Source organism: Pogoniulus pusillus, chromosome 24, assembly GCF_015220805.1.
Source record: "Pogoniulus pusillus isolate bPogPus1 chromosome 24, bPogPus1.pri, whole genome shotgun sequence".
NCBI lineage: Eukaryota > Metazoa > Chordata > Aves > Piciformes > Lybiidae > Pogoniulus > Pogoniulus pusillus.
Window position 1 is genome coordinate 3,677,674 of NC_087287.1, and position 18,893 is coordinate 3,696,566.

Here is an 18,893-nt window from a genome sequence, read left to right on the forward strand (position 1 = left end):
TTTCTCTGTGTTGGTTGTTAGTTTGGGGTTTTTTTATTTCCTTTTAATTTGTTCATTTCTTCTTTCCCTCTTTCAGCAGAGCAGTTCAGTTGTTACTCAAAATTTACAGGCTCCCTTTTCTCTAAAATAATCAAATGAAGCAAATTCAATAGAGCAGCAAAAAAAAAAAGGCAGGAATGTTGCTGGCAGACAGCTAGCTTACTAGTTTCCCTCTGTAATTAAATAAGATTTATCAAATAAGCTTTGCATATACTGCAAAAAAACCCAAAATCATTACAGACTGTGAAAACACTTTGGCCTGGTTGTCATTAGACTCTGTCCCCAGCCTGCAGTGCTGCTTGGGGTTGTTGTGGACAAAGTGAGGAACCCTGCACTTGGCCTTCTTCAGTCTCATCCCATTGGCCTCTGCCCACCCATGAAGCCTGGCCAGGTCCCTCTGCAGGGCTCTGCTACCCTCCAACACTTGCACAGCTGCTCCTACCTCAGTGTCATCTGCAAACTCACTGCTGCTGGACTCAATCCTCTGCTCCAGATCATCAATAAAGATACTGAATAGGACAACTACAGGCTGGGGACAGAGTGGCTGAGAGCAGCCAGGCAGAGAGGGAGCTGGGGGTGCTGGCAGAGAGGAGCTGCAGAGGAGGCAGCAGAGTGCTAGGTGGGGTTGGGCTCTGCTGCCAGGCAGCCAGCAACAGAACAAGGGGACACAGCCTGAAGCTGTGCCAGGGCAGGTCTAGGCTGGATGTTGTTAGGAAGTTCCTGTCAGAGAGAGTGATTGGCATTGGAATGGGCTGCCCAGGAAAGTGGTGGAGTGGCTGTGGCTGGAGGTGTTGAAGCCAAGCCTGGCTGGGGCACTTAGTGCCATGGTCTGGTTGGTTGGGCAGGGCTGGGTGCTAGGTTGGGCTGGCTGAGCTTGGAGCTTTCTTACAACCTGCTTGGCTCTATGGCTCTATGAACTCGTTTGCACATCAGCAGCAGGGCTTGGCCACTTCTGCAGCAAGAGCTCTGTGAGCCAGTGTGGAGGTGCAGCTGGAACAAGCTGAGGGTTGCAGCTCTCCTTGGTCTGCCACAGCAATTCTGCACAAATATGGTGGCCTTGGCTGCACCTTGGTGCTCAGCTTGTGCCTGCTGCACCCCTTGCAGGCTGTGGTTTGCATGAGGAATTGGTCCCTGTGCCCCAGATCAGCAAATACTATTTCCTATGGGGAAAAAGCAGAAGAGGAAACAGATCTGTGTCCCTTGGGTGCCTTTCTCTACATCTCAGCCCAACCCCACCTGGCTACAGCCTCCCTTCAGGTAGTTGCAGACAGCAGTGAGCTCTGCCCTGAGCCTCCTCTCCTCCTCTCCTGCAGCCTGCACACCCCCAGCTGCTCCAGCCCCTTGTCCAGCCTCACTGCCCTGCTCTGGACAGGCTGCAGCCCCTGAATCTCCTCCTGCAGTGAGGGGCCCAGAGCTGAGCACAGCACTCAAGCTGTGCCCTCCCCAGTGCTGCCATTTCTGTCCTCTTTGAAGACCAAGTGAAAAAAATCCTTACCTTTTCAAGTGGCAGTTCTGCTCTTTTTTCCTGCTCTGACCCTCAGCTATCAGAGCAGCCAAGACTATTTTCTCTCCAGCGATTGCTGTCACCACAGAGCCCCTGCTCTTGGGGCCAGAAATGGTTATCCTATCTTTCAGGAGCATGCCACAGTCCTGTCAGTGATCAGTTCATGGCCTAGAGTTAGCAAATGAGATTTAGAGGTTATAGAAATGAAATTTGCTCATTTTTGCCCATAGCTGTGGCTCGCTTGCTTTATTTGATGTGCATCTAATTCCTGCATTAGCTCCCATTTGAAGGATGTATGTGGCATTTAGGGAAATTTGCCTGCTTTGAAAGCCATTTTGATATTTAAAGGAGCCTAAAATGGGGTTTTGTGGGGTTTTGATTAGACTTCTTTAAGCAAAGACCATTTGAGATGCAATTGGTGTCAACCACCCAGCCTTGTGAGTCACTCTGTGAAGAAGCAGAATGGTAGGGCTTGGAAGATCTGGCCCAGGTCTGAAATGCTGCTGGGGATGCATGGTCTGAAGGAACAAGTGAACCCAAGCCCTTCCCCTGTGAAGAATCAACCACGTTGAAGAAACTTCCAAGCTCCTACAGCCCAACCTAGCACCCAGCCCTGCCCAACCAACCAGACCATGGCACTAAGTGCCCCAGCCAGGCTTGGCTGCAACACCTCCAGCCACGGCCACTCCACCACCTCCCTGGGCAGCCCATTCCAATGCCAATCACTCTCTCTGACAACAACTTCCTAACAACATCCAGCCTAGACCTGCCCTGGCACAACTTGAGGCTGTGTCCCCTTCTTCTGTTGTTCTCCTGCTGCACCACAATTCCCAGCCCCTCCTGCTTGCTGCCCTCATTGCCTACATTGCTGCAGATGCTCTTCAGCTGGGCTGGGTGACTCTGTGATTCTGCAGCACAGGAACAAGAGAGCCTCTATTCTGGACTCATCCTGGGAATAAGTTGTGACTCTGCCACAAGCAGCTGTTGCTCCAGAAGGAGGAGAAAAGTTCATTATGTGCCAAGGAGAAACCAGAGCATGGGCAGATGAGAACCAAATGTGATATGAGCTGCAACACGTCACAGCTCTGCCCATTCCTGCAGCTATTTAGTCATTGAAATGATTCTCTGGTGCTTATTTTTAGCCAACAGACCTGAGTGATGCCTGCAGTCAGTTGTCTTCTCTTGATTCATTCTCAGGAATGCTTTAAGTTGCTTCCTGTGAAGCCTCTGCCCTTCTAACCTGCTGAACTCTGCGCTGTCAGCAGCTCTAAGTACTGAAACCCTGGAGCAGAGCCTGTGATCCAGACTGGAACATTTCAAAGCTCTCAAAAGATGTAATTGATCCTGCCCCTTCACTTTGCTCTGCTCAGAGCTCACCTCCAGTCCTGCCTCCAGCTCTGCTCAGAGCTCACCTCCAATCCTGCCTCCAGCTCTGCTGTCCCCAGCAGAAGGAGGGCACAGAGCTGCTGGAGAGAGGCCAGAGCAGGCCACAAAGGTGATCCCAGGACTGGAGCAGCTCTGCTGTGAGCACAGGCTGAGGCAGCTGGGGGTGTGCAGCCTGCAGCAGAGGAGGTTCAGGGCAGAGCTCATTGCTGCCTGCAGCTCCCTGAAGGGAAGCTATAGCCAGGTGGGGTTGGGCTCTGCTGCCAGGCAGCCAGCAGCACCAGAAGAAGGGGACACAGCCTGAAGCTGTGCCAGGGCAAGTCTAGGATGGATGTTAGGAGGAAGTTGTTGGCAGAGAGTGATTGTCATTGGAATGAGATCCCTGGAGGTGTTGCAGCCAAGCCTGGCTGAGGCACTTAGTGCCATGGTCTGGTTGGTTGGGCAGGGCTGGGTGCTAGGTTGGGCTGGCTGAGCTTGGAGCTCTCTTCCAGCCTGCCTGATTCTATGATTCTAAGAATTTATTCTTCAGCTCCAAACTAAACCTACTCTGTTTCAATTTAAATCCATTTCCTTGTCCTGTTGGTGGACACTTGTGAAAACTCTCCCTGCAGCCTTCCTGCAGCATCCCTTCAGGCACTGGCAGCAGCTCTCAGGGGCCCCTGTTGTGTTCTCCTCTGCAGGCTGCACACCCCCAGCTCCCTCAGCCTGTGCTCACAGCAGAGCTGCTTCAATTCCCTGATCACCTTTGCAGTCTTCTCTGGCCCCTCTCCATCAGGTCCATGTCCTTCCTGTGCTGACGGTGCAGTGCAGGTGAGGTCTCCGTAGTGCAGCAGAGCTGCTCCAGCCCCTGGATCACCCTTGTGGCCTCCTGTGGCCTTGCTGCAGCAGCTCTGTGTCCCTCTTGCTGTGGGGGACAGCAGAACCTTATCTGGGAAAGAAAACTTCTCTCCTCGGTTGCAGTGAGAGTCTTTGCACCATCATCTAGGGAAGGAGAGGCTGCAGACAAGGGAGAAGTGATTGAAACCAGATGTGAAATCCCCTCTGTGTAGGAAATTATAGGCACTGGTGATGACATTAGGTGCCTCTGACTAATCACAGCTAATGCTGGCTGCTGCCAATTAGCTTTATTAGCACAAGCAATTTGAGCACAGGATGACATTACTTTAATTACTCAAAGCAGCTTGTTCATTTATTGAGCAGGGTGCATTTAGAGAAGGGTTATTCTAGCTGCAAATTAATCACAACCCTCTTTAGCATCAGAAATTCAGGAGGAAAAAAGGACTGAGCCATGCAAACGGGGCAGGGGGAAAGGGGGGGGGGGGAGGGTGATGAGAGCCTGGCAGTAATTTGAGTATTTTACTCCAAAGACAAAAGCCATTGTGTGACTCCTGCCTGAAAGCCCTACCTGAGGCAGACAAAATTGCTGCCATTAAAGCCAAGACATCATCACCATTGGGTGGTAGCAACGCAGGAAAAAAAGCGTGGTGAAGGTGTAGAGCAAAAATGAGGCTGAAGAGATGTAGAGAAAGGCACCCAAGGGACACAGGTCTCAGTCTCCTCTTCTGCTTTTTCCCCATAGGAAGTGGTATTTGCTGATCTGGGGCACAGGGACCAATTCCTCATGCAAGCCACAGCCTGCAAGGGGTGCAGCAGGCACAAGCTGAGCACCAAGGTGCAGCCAAGGCCACCATATTTGTGCAGAATTGCTGTGGCAGACCAAGGAGAGCTGCAACCCTCAGCTTGTTCCAGCTGCACCTCCACACTGGCTCACAGAGCTCTTGCTGCAGAAGTGGCCAAGCCCTGCTGCTGATGTGCAAACGAGTTCATAGAGCCATAGAGCCAAGCAGGTTGTAAGAGAGCTCCAAGCTCAGCCAGCCCAACCTAGCACCCAGCCCTGCCCAACCAACCAGACCATGGCACTAAGTGCCCCAGCCAGGCTTGGCTGCAACACCTCCAGCCACAGCCACTCCACCACCTCCCTGGGCAGCCCATTCCAATGCCAATCACTCTCTCTGACAGGAACTTCCTCCTAACATCCAGACCTGCCCTGCCACAGCTTCAGCCTCTGTCCCCTTCTTCTGCTGCTGGCTGCCTGGCAGCAGAGCCCAACCCCACCTAGCTACAGCCTCCCAGCAGGCAGCTGCAGGCAGCAATGAGCTCTGCCCTGAGCCTCCTCTGCTGCAGGCTGCACACCCCCAGCTCCCTCAGCCTCTCCTCACAGGGCTGTGCTCCAGGCCACTCCCCAGCCTTGCTGCCCTTCTCCAAACACCTTCCAGCACCTCAACATCTCACTTGACTTGAGCAGCTCAGAACTGGACACAGCACTCCAGGGGTGGCCTGAGCAGTGCTGAGCACAGGGGCACAAGAACCTCCCTTGTCCTGCAGCCCACACTGCTCCTGAGCCAGCCCAGGATGCCATTGGCTCTGCTGCCCACCTGGGCATTGCTGCCTCCTCTGCAGCTCCTCTCTCCCAGCACCCCCAGCTCCCTCTCTGCCTGGAGGCTCTCAGCCACTCTGGCCCCAGCCTGTAGTGCTGCTTGGGGTTGCTGTGGCCAAAGTGTAGACCCCTGCCCTTGGCCTTGTTCAGTCTCATCCCATTGGCCTCTTCACTATGAGTGTAGCAAAACTCTGGACTGGCCTGTCCAGGGAAGCTGTGGCTGCCTCCTGCCTGGAGGTGTTCAAGGCCAGGCTGGATGAGGTCTTGGTTAACCTGGGCTAGTTGAGAGGTGGCCCTGCAGGGAGGTTAGACTGGATGATCTCTGAGGTTTCTCCCAGCCTGGTCTGCTCTGTGCTCCTATGATTCTATGAGTGCACTGCAGACACCAAGGCAGGAAACACTGCCAAGCCACCTCTTGTGATGCTAGGCTGAATGAATCCATCTGCATCCTCCTTTGTCACATGGGCTGCCAGCCCCTGCTCAGGGCAGAGGCTGTTTGCAGCAGAGCATCCACCTAATCACTCCAGAGCACAGGAGAGCAGAGCAGGCAAAAGATCCACTCTGTATTTGTTAGGGAAACCTGCAAGGAATCTTTGTCAGGAAGAGGAACTCTGCAGGCTTCCACACCACTGCTGCCAGCTGTGAGTACCCAGAGGGGCAGGTCATTCATCAGCAAGTGGCAGGTGGCTGAAAAAGCAGATTTAGAGACCAACATTTACTGTTCTGTTCCTTTTCCAAGGTGTTCTCCTTCTTCAGCTCTCTAACAGCTCCCCAGCCCTTTCTACAGGTACCTTCATGGCTCCCAGCTTTCTGCTTTCTCTGCAGATGGGTACACCTGGGGCTCACAGCATCACTGGGGAAGGGGAAATCAGCTCACACCATATCTCTGGGCTTCTGCCAAGCCCTTGACACTGTCCTGCATGACATCCTGGCCATCACATTGCATGGATACAGATTTGAGGAGTGGCCACTGACTGGAGCTGCTGGAGAGGGTCCAGAGGAGGCCATGAAGGTGATCAGAGGGCTGGAGAAGCTGCCCTGTGGAGCCAGGCTAGGAGAGTTGGGGCTGTGCAGCCTGGAGAAAGCTCCAGGCAGAGCTCAAAGCAGCCTTCCAGTACCTGAAGGGGCTCCAGGAGAGCTGGAGAGGGACTTTGGACAAGAACAGGGAGTGCCAGAATGAGGGGCGAGTGAGAGTGGAAAGCAGGAAGAAATTGTTGAGAGGGAGGGTGGGGAGAGACTGGCACAGGTTGCCCAGGGAGGCTGTGGCTGCCTCCTGCCTGGAGGTGTTTAAAGCTCTGATCAAGCTGTGCTGGTGGAAGTGCCCCTGCCCATGGCAGGGGAGGTCTGGCCTGCTGGTGACTGTTGAGATCTGAAGCTAAGCTGGCTTGGGCCACTTCAGATGGCAGCAGTGCCCCAGCTGCTTGTCAGCTGTTGTTTATCTCACCTCAGCACATGGTCAGGCCATGACTTTTGGTCCTAATTCTGCATGTTCTGTGTTCCAGAGCTGCCCAGAAAGATCCTCAGCGTTTGGGAGCTTGGTATTACTCACACAGTGACACACAGCATCCAGAGCTGCCTCTGTGGTCACTGTGACACCAGGGCCACCCTCCCTCTGTCACAGCACACACCATTTCACAGCTTCGTTACAAGGTTTGGAAGAGCCTGAATCACAGAATCAAGCAGGTGGGAAGAGAGCTCCAAGCTCAGCCAGCACAACCTAGCACCCAGCCCTGCCCAACCAGACCATGGCACTAAGTGCCCCAGCCAGGCTTGGCTGCAACACCTTCAGGTACAGTGACTCCACCACCTCCCTGGGCAGCCCATTCCAATGCCAATCACTCTCTCTGCCAGGAACTTCCTAACAACATCCAGCCTAGACCTGCCCTGCCACAGCTTCAGGCTCTGTCCCCTTCTTCTGGTGCTGGCTGCCTGGCAGCAGAGCCCAACCCCACCTGGCTACAACCTCCCTTCAAGTCCCTTCTTCCACAGCAAAGCATCAAATCCTTGACCAGACACCCTTTCTTGGTTTGGTTTTGCCTGTACAGAGCACAAATGGCCTGGTTCTGTTGAGAGGTACAGCAAAGACACAAATCTGAACTCACAGCTGGAATTGGAGCCATCAGCTTCAGGACAGCTTCTGCAGGGCATCGTCTTGACAAGAGCTAAGAGAGTTGCTTGGGAGCTGAGAGGACGCTGGGCACCTTGGCTCACTTCTACCTCTGCTGCTGGATTGCAGCACATATTCCTGAGAAACCCAAACGGTCCAGACAGGCTCTTGAGGGGTTGGACAACTTGACGAGTCCCCAGCTGCTCTGTAACGGCAGCAGTGCCCTCATCCTGCTTCCTCTGGCACATCGAATCCGTGCCTCGCTGCTGCCAGCTCCCCAGAAAGCCGCAGGCTGTTCTGTGCCTTATACAGCAGCAGCAGCTCAGATCGGCTCAGCCTTCCTGTCCAGGGTGCTGAACGCAGACACCGAGCTCCAGCTCACCACATCTGCCCTTGGAGCAGAGCCTGCACCCCTGCTCTTGTGGATGTCTGAGCACAAGCTGGGGTGAAGCAACAAGAGTGTGGGCAGCAGGGCAAGAAACGTTCTCCTGCCCCTCTGCTCTGCCGAGGCCAGAGCTGGAGAATTGTGTCCAGTTCTGGGCTCCCCAGGTCAAGAGGGACAGGGAACTGCTGGAGAGTGTCCAATGGAGGTTGTGAAGATGCTGAAGGGCCTAGAACAGCTGAGGAGGAGAGGCTGAGAGCCTGCAGAGGTGAAAGGTGAGAGGGATCTGAACAGTGCCTGTGAATGCCTGAGGGGTGGGGGTCAGGAAGGGGCCAGGCTCTGCTCGGTGCTGTCCTGGGACAGGGCAAGAGGCAATGGACACAAAGCAGAGCCCGGGAAGTTGCAGCTGAGCATGAGAAGCTTGTTTGGTGTGAGGGTGCTAGAGGCTGGAGCAGGCTGCCCAGAGAGGCTGTGGAGTCTCCTGGAGAGCTTCCAAAGCTACTTGGATGTGTTGCTGTGTGCCCTGCCCTGGCTGCCCCTGCTCTGGCAGGGGGTTGGACTGGATGACCTCCAGGTCCCTTCCAGCCCCTACTGATGTATGACTCTATGAGTGCACTCCTTAAGTCCACAGGCCCCAAGGTCAGTTCCAGCAGTCTGTTCTCACTGTGGTCAGCACAGCCACCACATGGAGCAGCTCCTGCCCTCAGACTCACAGTCAGGAGCTGAAGAGAGAGGCTGTGATGAAAGGTGATGCAACCACAAACCAGTCTCTCCAGACCTCATGGGCCAGTTGTGTACAGAAGCCATTTGGCTGGGCAGCAGAGGCTGAGAGCAGAGAAAAGGTCAAGTCCAGCTACTCACGCTCAGCCCCAGGAATTCTGGGTGGAGACTGAAGCAGTGATGCTCACATCAGGTTTGCCTCCAGAAGGCTGATGAAAGGCAGAAGTCCTCCCACATCAGTGCTGCCTGGCACAGGCAGAAGTCTTCTGACATCAGTGCTGCCTGGCGTGAGCAGAAACCCTCTGACATCAGTGCTGTCTGTACTCAGCACTGCTCAGGCCACCCCTTGAGTGCTGTGGCCAGTTCTGGGCTCCTCAATACAACAGAGCTGTTGAGGTGCTGGAAGGTGCCCAGAAGAGGGCAACAAAGCTGGGGAGGGGCCTGGAGCACAGCCCTGTGAGGAGAGGTGAGGGAGCCGGGGGTGTGCAGCCTGCAGCAGAGGAGGCTCAGGGCAGAGCTCATTGCTGCCTGCAGCGAGGCTGTAGCCAGGTGGGGTTGGGCTCTGCTGCCAGGCAGCCAGCAGCAGCAGAAGAAGGGGACACAGCCTGAAGCTGTGGCAGGGCAGGTCCAGGCTGGATGTTGTTAGGAAGTTGTTGGCAGAGAGAGTGATTGGCATTGGAATGGGCTGCTCAGGGAGGTGGTGGAGTGGCCGTGGCTGGAGGTGTTGCAGACGAGCCCCCTGGGGCACTTAGTGCCATGGTCTGGTTGGTTGGGCAGGGCTGGGTGCTAGGTTGGGCTGGCTGAGCCTGGAGCTCTCTTCCAACCTGCTCAGCTCTATGATTCTACAGCATCAGTGCTGCCTGGCACAGGCAGAGCAGAGAGGAAATGCTGGTAGGAGGTGATCAGTGCTACTTACACCAAGTGTGGAAAGGTGTGCAGGTGGGGCCTGCTCTCAGGGGGTTGGAGGTGACCAAGCAGGCTACGAGCAAGCAGAGACTGCGGAAAGGAATCGGATCAGAAGCCAAGGCAGGCAAGGGAGAAACTGTGGCACAGTCTGAAGGGCACTTGTGCTGCCTGAGTCTGTGAGGTGAGTGTGAGCAAACTGCCTTCTGCCCTGGAGAGCCAAGCCCAGTGCCAGCAGTGGAGCAGATCTGAGGATGCAGTGTTTAAAAGGACTGACCACAACTTCTCAGAGGCACTTCCTGTGTTTGTGCCACAGGTCACTGAAGTAATTCACCTTTCTCTTGGCTCTTCATGGTCCTCTTCTGTTTGCAGGTTTGCCCTTCTGTCATCTTTGAGGTTTTTGTTCTCCTCTTGCATATTCCACCCTAGGAATTTACCACTGACTAGTCTGATGGGTAAGAATCATAGAGTCAGGCAAGTTGGAAGAGAGCTCCAAGCTCATCCAGTCCAACCTAACACTCAGCCCTGTCCAATCAACCAGACCATGACACTAAGTGCCTCATGACACCCATCCCTCTGGCATGGTGCAGCAGGTGACACCCAGCTGAGGGGTACTTCCAGTCTCCTCTGCCCAGGAGAGAGGTGCAGTCCTCCACCATCCCACTCCTTCCTCTCCAGAGAGCTGGCACAAGAACAGACTGCACAGTAGCAGCTGCCCCTGCCACTGCATAGAAGCCCACAGAATCAACCCCCACAGCCTGTGCCCCCTCCTCAGCAGTCCCCCTGGTGCAGGAGGTCAGGCTGGGCAGGCAGGAGCTGCCCTTCATGCCCCCATGCTACCTGGGCCTGATTATTGGCTGTCCTGCACATGCGGTATGCTGGCACTGCAGGGGACCTGCTCCATCTCCTTCCCCAGCACCAAGGCTCACAGCTCTGTGGTTCCCCAGGGCCTCCTTCCAGCCCTTCTTGTCCACAGGTGCCAAGTTTGCCATCACCGCTCAGCTGGCATCTCCCCACTCAGCCAGGGCTGCTGGCACATGCTGGGATGTGGCTTGGGCAGCAGCTCCAGCAGCTCCCTCAACATCCCTGTGGGTTTGGAATCTAGCCCCAGCCCTGTGTGTGTCTGAGCAGTGCAGCAGGTCCCCAACCATCTCCTCTTGGACTGTGGGGGTTGCATTCTGCTCCCCAGCCCAGCTGCCAGCCTGGGGGCTGGGAACCCAGTGACCTCTGAAGGCCTGGCTGCTAGAGGCAGAGAAGGTGCTGAGTTCTTCAGCCTTTTCCTCACCCTGGGCCACTCTTCCCCTGCACCCAAAGGCCAGAGTCTCCTCAACCCTCTGCTGCTACCAGTGGCTTTGGAGCAGCAGTTCCTGTCCTCCTGCTTGTAAGTTCATCATCCCTCATCCAAGTCACAGCCAGTGGGGTGAAGCATCCCCTGCAGCTCAGAACAAGCTCAGGCTGGATCAAGTCCAGCTCTGATCCTGGGTGCCCCTCACCTAACAGGAAAAGCCACAGCAGGGAAGCTCCCTCGGCAGCACCAGAGCCAGCAGCAGGTGAGCCAACCCCCTCCTTGAGCTCCACTGCACCCTGGAAGCACCCTGAGGGGTGAACTCCACTCCCCACCCTTCCTCACACCTCTCACATACCAGACATGGAGGCAAAGGGGAGGAAATTCTGCTGCTGGAGTCTGAGCTCCAAGTGAAGTGCAGAGCAGCCTGGGATCCAGCTCAGCATCAGCAGGCAGGAGAAGACAGCAGAAGACAGCGCTGAGCTGCAGGCACAGGGATGAGCTGCAGCTGCACCTCAGTTACCTCCAGGAGCTGCTAAAGCCTGCAGCTTGCTCGCAAGGGCAGCGAGCTCCACCAAGCAGAGGGCAGAAGTTTTAGTCCTTCCAAGTATCAAGCAGATGTTAAGACAGCACTGCATCTGGAATGTGTGCTTGGCTTGCAGTTCACCTGCTGAGAGGAGTGCCTTGGTTTCCACAGCTGCCTGTTCAAGAGCAGAGCAGAGGAGAGGAGGTGAAAGGAGAGCTGCCAAGGTGTCAAACAAAAAGTCAAGCTGGAAGGAACGCTGAATTGAAGAAGAAACAACTTCCAAACTGACTGGATTCCATCATTTATAAAGTACAAAGAAAAGGGCAACCACAGCTACCAGTTCCACCCAGGACAGAGTGCTTTTCCCCCCCTCACTTCCCACACGACTCAGCCCTTTGCACCATTTGCGCCGCCAAGTGGCACCAACCGGCTGCAGGAAATGCAAAGGAGGAAGCAGCAGGGCAATGCCTTTGTAGATGTGGGGGCTGGGGCGTGCTTTATTTCTGTATGCAATGTCACCTTCGGGCACCTCACTGGGGATGCCTTCTGAAAGAAATCATTGGGCAGTGCTTAGAGTATCCTTTTGGCTTTAAATACTGGCGAGGAAAACGAAGGATGTAAAAAGAAAGGAAGAGAACTATTACAGGAAGAAGGATTGCCTCGAAAAGTGCAGGAGGTGAAGTGATTTAACCCTTTCACCTGACAATGTGGCAATATCCAGTATATTGCTTCTGTTTGTTGGAGAAGGCTGCTGGAATTTTCCATTGACATAGAAAATTATAAATTACACAGAATTAGTTTCCATAATCATTATATATATACACAAACCAGCCGGGAAAAAACTGGCTTAGAGAACATACAAATGAAAGCCTCACACAGATCAGTACAGTGAGAGTAACAATTAACATGCTCTGCTGCCAAAAAATCCGGATTAAAAAACCACTCTCTCCTCTGAAAATGCAGGGAACTGGCACCCCAGCAGCAACACAGGCATTTCCCTTCCTCCCTTGTCTCCAAGGACGCCAGACTGCTCTGCAAGGCTCCGCTGGACAAGGCTGGGTGGTGAGTGTGTGGGGGGTGGTGGTGAAGGGGTTAAAAAGGCAGGTGAACCATTGCAATACAACAGCCATGTGCACTTCAAATATCCTAGTGTTCCACCTGGCAGGTACTGGGCAAGCAAACGAGACCAAAAACAGAACATTATGGCTTTACAGGAACATCGATTTGTCAACTAAGTCGCAGCAATAAATACTTAAAACCTCTACCCATAGACTTAACATTTTGGATCTGGCCTTTAAATGATACAAGAGAGAGAGAGAGAAAAAAAAATAAACCCCAAACAATTACCAATTAAAAACAAACAAACAAACCAACCTCTTGTAAAAATGTCAAACACCAAAAAAGGGAAAGGAAAACAACAAAAAAATGTATCCTTCTGGAAATCAGTTTTGTCAGCTAGAATAACCCAAAAGAGCAGGGAAAGGGCATCTGAGAAGAAAGCTGAATTTGCTTGGGTTTGGTTTCTTTCTTTTCTTTCTTTACAAGGTGGCAAAAAAAACAACGAACAACCCAAAAAGGTATGAAAACTGCTAAATACTTTGGTCACACTAATCAGCAAATAGTTACGTCTCAAATCCATTCGATTTGTGTATTCACTTTGTTTTTCTGGTTTGTTTTTCTCCTCTTATAAAACTATTCTTACAGCCACTCGAGCTCTAGTAACAGTACTGTCGGGTGCGGGGCGGCAGCCGCCTGCCGCGGGGCAATCCGATATAAACAGGCGGCGGCTCCTCGCGGCGCAGCATCTTTACACATTTAGGAATCTCTGTACAATATCTTAAAATCTAGAATAGAAAGGTTGCTGGTCCTGATCCCTCACGAAATTAGTGCAGCAGTGACTGGCTTCAACAAGGGTCAAGATGAAATCCTCCAGAAACGCTCCGAAAGACCCCTGGAGAATCAGTTTGTGTTGCTCAGCCAAGGCAGCGGCGGCGACGCGCATCATACGGGGCCGTTGGCAGCTGCCTCTCCGAGGTGGGTGTGCTGGTCAGGCCTGGGGAGCAGAGACAGGAACACAGCTGTGAGCAGCCAAGAACCATACTGCCTACAAACAGAGAATGGGTACAAGGCACCTCCAAAGCTCATCCAGTCCAACTTCCTGCACTCAGCAGGGACACCTCCCTGTGCAGCCCATTCCAATGCCAATCATAGAATCAACCAGGTTGGAAAAGACCTCCAAGATCATCCAGTCCAACCTATCCCCCAGCCCTAGCCAGTCAACCAGACCATGGCACTAAGTGCCTCATCCCGTCTCTTCTTGAAGACCTCCAGGGATGGTGCCTCCACCACCCCCCTGGGCAGCCCATTCCAATGCCAATCACTCTCTCTGTGAAGAGCTTCCTCCTAACACCCAGCCTATACATTCCCTGGCACAACTTGAGACTGTGTCCCCTTGGTTCTATTGCTGGTTGTCTGGGAGAAGAGGCTACCCCCCACCTGGCTACAATGTCCCTTCAGGTAGTTGGAGACAGCAATGAGGTCACCCCTGAGCTGTCTCTGGTGCTGGCCCCCTCAGAACTCTCTCCTCAACTACTCCAAGACTGCACTAGCAGCCAAGCTGCCTGAAGAAAATGCTCATCTCTTTCCTTCAACAAGCACACCAAGCAATCCAAGCTGCTCCAGGTTTCAGGCAACACTGGAAACTAGTATGTGTACTTAGAAAACTCTCCACAGCTACAAGAAGTCTGAGTCACACCTGCTGAAGACAAAGCTGCAAGCAGGAACTGATTCACATGAATCAAAGCACCACCTCCTTTCCATACAGCTGCACTAGCTGACTCCTCCCAGAGTCCAGGGTGAAAAACTGGCACACCTAACCAGTTCTCAGGACAACTCAAACTTATTCCTCCTTTCTTCTGAAACCATCATTTTTGCTACGTGTATCAACTCACTATTCTAACAAACCAGAAAGGGGAACTTTACAGCACCCTGTGAGAAAAAAAATATGAGGCAGATAAAAATTTTAGCAACCCGAGTCTTGAAATGAACAGAAAATACAAATGGTATCAAAAATCTGCAAGCACATGTTAAGGCTGAGCTCAACTCACAGAAATTCACTGAGCTAGTCATAGCAAAACATGCAAACCACTACTACAAAGAGTCAAACCACCCTTGGATGCAGTTACCTCTGATCTGGACTGTTGCTAGTAGGCTGCAGAGCTGAAGGAGTCTCTTCTGCAACCTCTGTGTTCTCTTCTACTACATATTTACAAGAAGGATCTTGGGAGGTAGACAATTTTCCTTCCTCACTTGAAAAAGAAAGAAAAGCAAAGAGGTTATTTCGGTGGAGTTTCATTGCATGGCAATGTAGGGAGCTGGCAGGACACCGGCAGCCAGGTCTGGATTTCACATGCAGATGGGTTTGAAATGATGACTGCCAGATGAAGACCAAGCACACGGTTCCAGACTTTACAAACACCTGACAGTGCACCCATGTGTGCATTCCAACTTGACTGAGTCAGAGGGCAAGAGACACAGCGCTCACAGGGAGGATGAGGAAGGAAAGCAGGAGTGTGTGATGCCTGGGGTGGTGAGGGTGACAGCCATGCCCCTTTGCTATACGTACCGATAGGATTTCAACACTCTGAAGCCAAAGTATGCAGAAATGGAAGAAAGTATAAAAGAAATTCAAAATTCCCTCAGAAACAGGCATTAATAAAAGTCTGTCCACGAAACATAGCAGCAGGATCATCAATTCATCAGCATCTTTACTGAGCCCCTGCTAAGTGCCCAGTGAAATGTCAGCTATGGGTTAAGTGGTGCTATGAGTGCAGCCCAACCCATTTACTGAGCTTCCTCTAGGATACCCCAAGAGCTCAGGGACAAGGCAGCAGGCTCACACCAAGGCATTCTGATGCAAGCAGGCAGCCTCAGAAGGCATCGGCAAGTCCTTGTGCTCTGCCTTAAGATGAAAGCTCTTCTGCCTATTTCACCCTCGGCCACCCCAGCCACACCCTTCTGAAGGTACTGAAACACAAACCATATACCTGCAAGAAAGGGTTACAAGGGAGCTCTGAAGCAGACACCAAGACCAATCTTACATCTCTGTGGCAACAAATCTAGTTCTGCAGCAAGCCAGGAGCATTTTAAAGGCACTCTCCTCTGCCGATTTGTCTTCCTATAGTTCTCCTTTCAATGGATCCTTTAAATGTCAAGGAATCTTTCTCCCACTCCTCCTCCTGCCTGCAGAGCCTGTAAAAATACTGTCTTTTGCATGGCACTCTCTCAGCAAGATCCAGTTTTCCCCAGCTGACCTCCTCATCTCACCTGCCTTGCTCTCTCCTCTGTAGCTGTCACCGCACCGTCAGAACTGGACTCAGCTTTTACCCTTGGAGAAGGGACAGCCTTGTTCCTTGCAGCTCTGCACATTGAGACTTCCTCCCCTCACTGGTAACCCCAAACACTACTCATTTCCTACTAGCAGGCACTATACAAAGCTTAGGTCTGGCAGCACCTCCTGTCCCAGGTGCAGAGGCTGGGGCAGGGCCTCCTCTCACTGTTCTGGCTGTCCCTTACGATAGGCTTTCTTTTCCCAGCACTGTTTTAGGTGTTTCTTCCAAAGGAAATGCTATTTTCAAACCCATTTCTTGTTTCAACAGCTTTAGAAGTCAGTTTCAAGAAAGTCATGTGAGCACAGGCTCAGTAAGAAGCCACATTCCTCTAACAGACTGGAGCAGTCCCTACAGTCAAGGCCTCACCTTTCAGCCTCTGACACCTCCTTTTATCTCCCCTTTCCAAATCAAGATGCCAGAGTCCCTATTGCTAGAGGTTTAAATGTAGTGGTCTTCCAGTATCTGAAAGGGGCCTAGAGGAAGGCTGAGGAGGGACTACTACAAGGTCTTGTAATGACAGGACAAGGGGTAATGGGTTTGAACTGGCAGAGGAGAGATTCGAACTAGATGTTAGGAAGAAGTTCTTTGCAGTGAGGGTGGTAAGACACTGGCACAGGTTGCCCAGGGAGGTTGTGGAGCACAGAATCACCCAATCTTTGATCACATTGGGTGATTCTGTGCTCCACAACCTCCCTGCAGATGTTCAAGGCCAGGCTGGATGAGGCCTCGAGCAACCTGTTCTAGTGAGAGGTGTCCTTGCATATGGCAGGGGGATGGAACTGGCTGAGTTTTGAGGTCCCTTCCAACCTAAACATTCTATGATTCTGTGATTCTAACTGCAATTGGACAGAGTGATAGAGGATCTCATCTGGGCTTCCTTTCCCATCAGAAATTGGGCCAGATGATCCTTTGCCATCCCTTCTGACCTAGGCAGTTCTATGGTGTTCTCTTGCTGTGCTATACAAGAAGTGAAGCTGTCACACCACAGGTCAAGCAGGTCACTCCATGGAGGAAGTGCTGCCTCCTGCTGTTAGCTGTTGCACCACAACCAGCAGCCACAGAACTGTGAAGGGTGTGTGAACTACAGCAGCTTCAGGAGGAAGGCAAAAACCTGATGGTAGTTGGCTAACTAAATCCAACTGTAAACACCTAACACAACAGGAATGTAGACCACATGAAACTGTTCTCCAAAGCACAGAATCAACTGCAGAGCAGGTGCACCAGTGATGAGGGCAGCAAGGCACTGGCACTAATCAGTCACTAGTGCTGTCTTACTAAGGAGCTTCAGTCAGGTGCCAAAAGGGGCCAGGGTTGTTATTTATTGCTTCAGTAATCACCAGGATGGCAGCAAGAGCAACTGACAACTGCTGGGTTTCATTTCCTGAAGACACTCACCTGCTACCCCTAGAAGGCCAAGGTAACTCAAGAAGGTTTTCCCTACCAGCAAGGACAGGAACGTAAGCAGCTTCCAAGGCATATGGACTATTTATTTCCAGTTTTAAAAGCTAGCACAGGGGCAGATAACAGGGAATGATTCTGGAAGAATGAGCAGAAGGTTGGATGCCAAAAATGCTAGTAATTTGTTAAGGCTGGGGAGAAGGGGAAGAACATACCAGTTTCACTCAAAGGCAAACCCATTTTTGTGGGTCAGACTGTTTGCAGCCTGTTTGCCCATACAAAGCTCTAATACTAAACAAACCTCACCTGATTAGTGAATTTATGATCACAAGATCTTCAGCAGATGAGCTCTGAAACTGGGAATGTGCTTTATTCCCATAGAAGGATCAGTGTTGATATAGGGAATCAAATATAGTCACAATTACTCCTGAATCAAACCCTTGATAACAGAAGATGTCACAACTCAGGAGTTTGCTCTGCCAGTTATTCTACAATTGGATGTGTGCCACACATTTGATGCCAACCATACATGAACACTGATCACCCAAAATGTCTGGTGAGTTACTTTGTGGAAGTGGTCCCTGGCTGGCCTTCAGCTTCTGTCCTCCAGCCTCCTGGATGAAAAGGATAGAGTTCCAACCCAATTCCAAATTCCCAGCACCACTGAAAAGGTTCAGCTTCAGCATGCCACCAGCTGTATGTTCAGAGAGAAACTGTACAGAAACTCCCCACGGTAAGCTGGCACCAGGGGAAGAAGCTGAGTCAGTCTTCCACTGAGGTGGAGGCTTGCTAAGGAAAGGCACCGCTGTAGTACCCACTGGAGGGAGCACTGCCCAGCAACTCCTTTAGAAGCCGTCTAGCTAAAGCCTCAGGAGGTGGCCCCTGCAGAGGGGGTGTTGGTGAGGCAGGCAGTGGGCACTCACCTTTTGAAGACAGCCGTTTCAGTTTTAGCGTCTACGGTAAGGCTCAGGGTCTCCTTCATGCTGCCATTCATCACCGTCTCCGTTATCTTGTCTGCACTCTCTGCATCATCTTCATCCGAGCTGGCCTCCATGGCAACACTTCCTGGGGCTGGGCACACAACACTCAGTTAGGGCACAGCTGGGCATGCTGCTATGCCATGAGCACACCAGCCCACACAGGCAGGAGGAAATCTTTGCAGTTCTGTACACTTCTGCAGGTCTTCCTTAAGGAAGTCACCTTCCTGCAACACCCACTGCACACACAGACCCCGAGGGCCTCTGACAGAGAGAAAAGAAAGACAGACCCCGAGGGCCTCTTCCAGGAGAGGCCACACTGCAGTGGTTTTTGGTTGCATTTTGTATGCCACTCGGTCATTTCAACTGGAAATTGTTTCTGCCAAAGGTCTGCCTGGACAAGGCTTCAGCAGGGTTACAGCAGAGTGTTACAGTTCTGTACAGTCAAATTCATGGCACAAGCTCTCAGAGTGCCAATCTGACTAAGTTTCCAGTACAGAGAAGTCTTTGGGAAGTCTCCCTGGACTACCCACCTCACTTCCCAGTCTATTAACAGTATGTACCAAAAACTCATTAGCCTGTTTGGCCCTTGAACAGTTCACAAACCTGAAATGCACAGGGAAGATAACTTGGAACATGCACGAGGAGGAAATTTGAACACATTGAGGCTACTGGGTCACAGCCACATAGGAACAGACTATGGGCTGAGATCAGCTAAGTGCTGATACAGATGAGGACTCCCTGAGAGAAGGCACTCTGCTGCTTTGCACTGCTTTCCTGTTCATGAGGTGCATGCGTGAGAGGTGACAGCAAAACTGCTTCCTGTTTTACATGGCAAACT

General features: G+C 52.2%; 1 protein-coding gene across 6 annotated transcripts in view; it reads right to left on the reverse strand.

Moving 5' to 3' along the window:
• Positions 1–11,571: 11,571 nt before the first annotated feature.
• The window catches only part of PPP6R3 (protein phosphatase 6 regulatory subunit 3), a 53,351-nt gene continuing 46,029 nt past the window's right edge, over positions 11,572–18,893 (reverse strand). For 3 of the 6 annotated variants that reach the window (XM_064163089.1, XM_064163090.1, XM_064163087.1), the window contains exons 21-24: positions 17,999–18,146; positions 14,912–14,929; positions 14,472–14,594; positions 11,572–13,339 (exon numbers count right to left, since the gene is read on the reverse strand). In XM_064163089.1, coding sequence (XP_064019159.1) covers positions 13,288–13,339; positions 14,472–14,594; positions 14,912–14,929; positions 17,999–18,146 — 341 coding nt within the window. In that variant the 3' untranslated portion in view covers positions 11,572–13,287. Of the gene's footprint in view, positions 13,340–14,471; positions 14,595–14,911; positions 14,930–14,964; positions 15,538–17,998; positions 18,147–18,893 lie in introns of those variants that run through there. The other 3 variants (XM_064163091.1, XM_064163088.1, XM_064163092.1) reach the window with 2 other exon arrangements.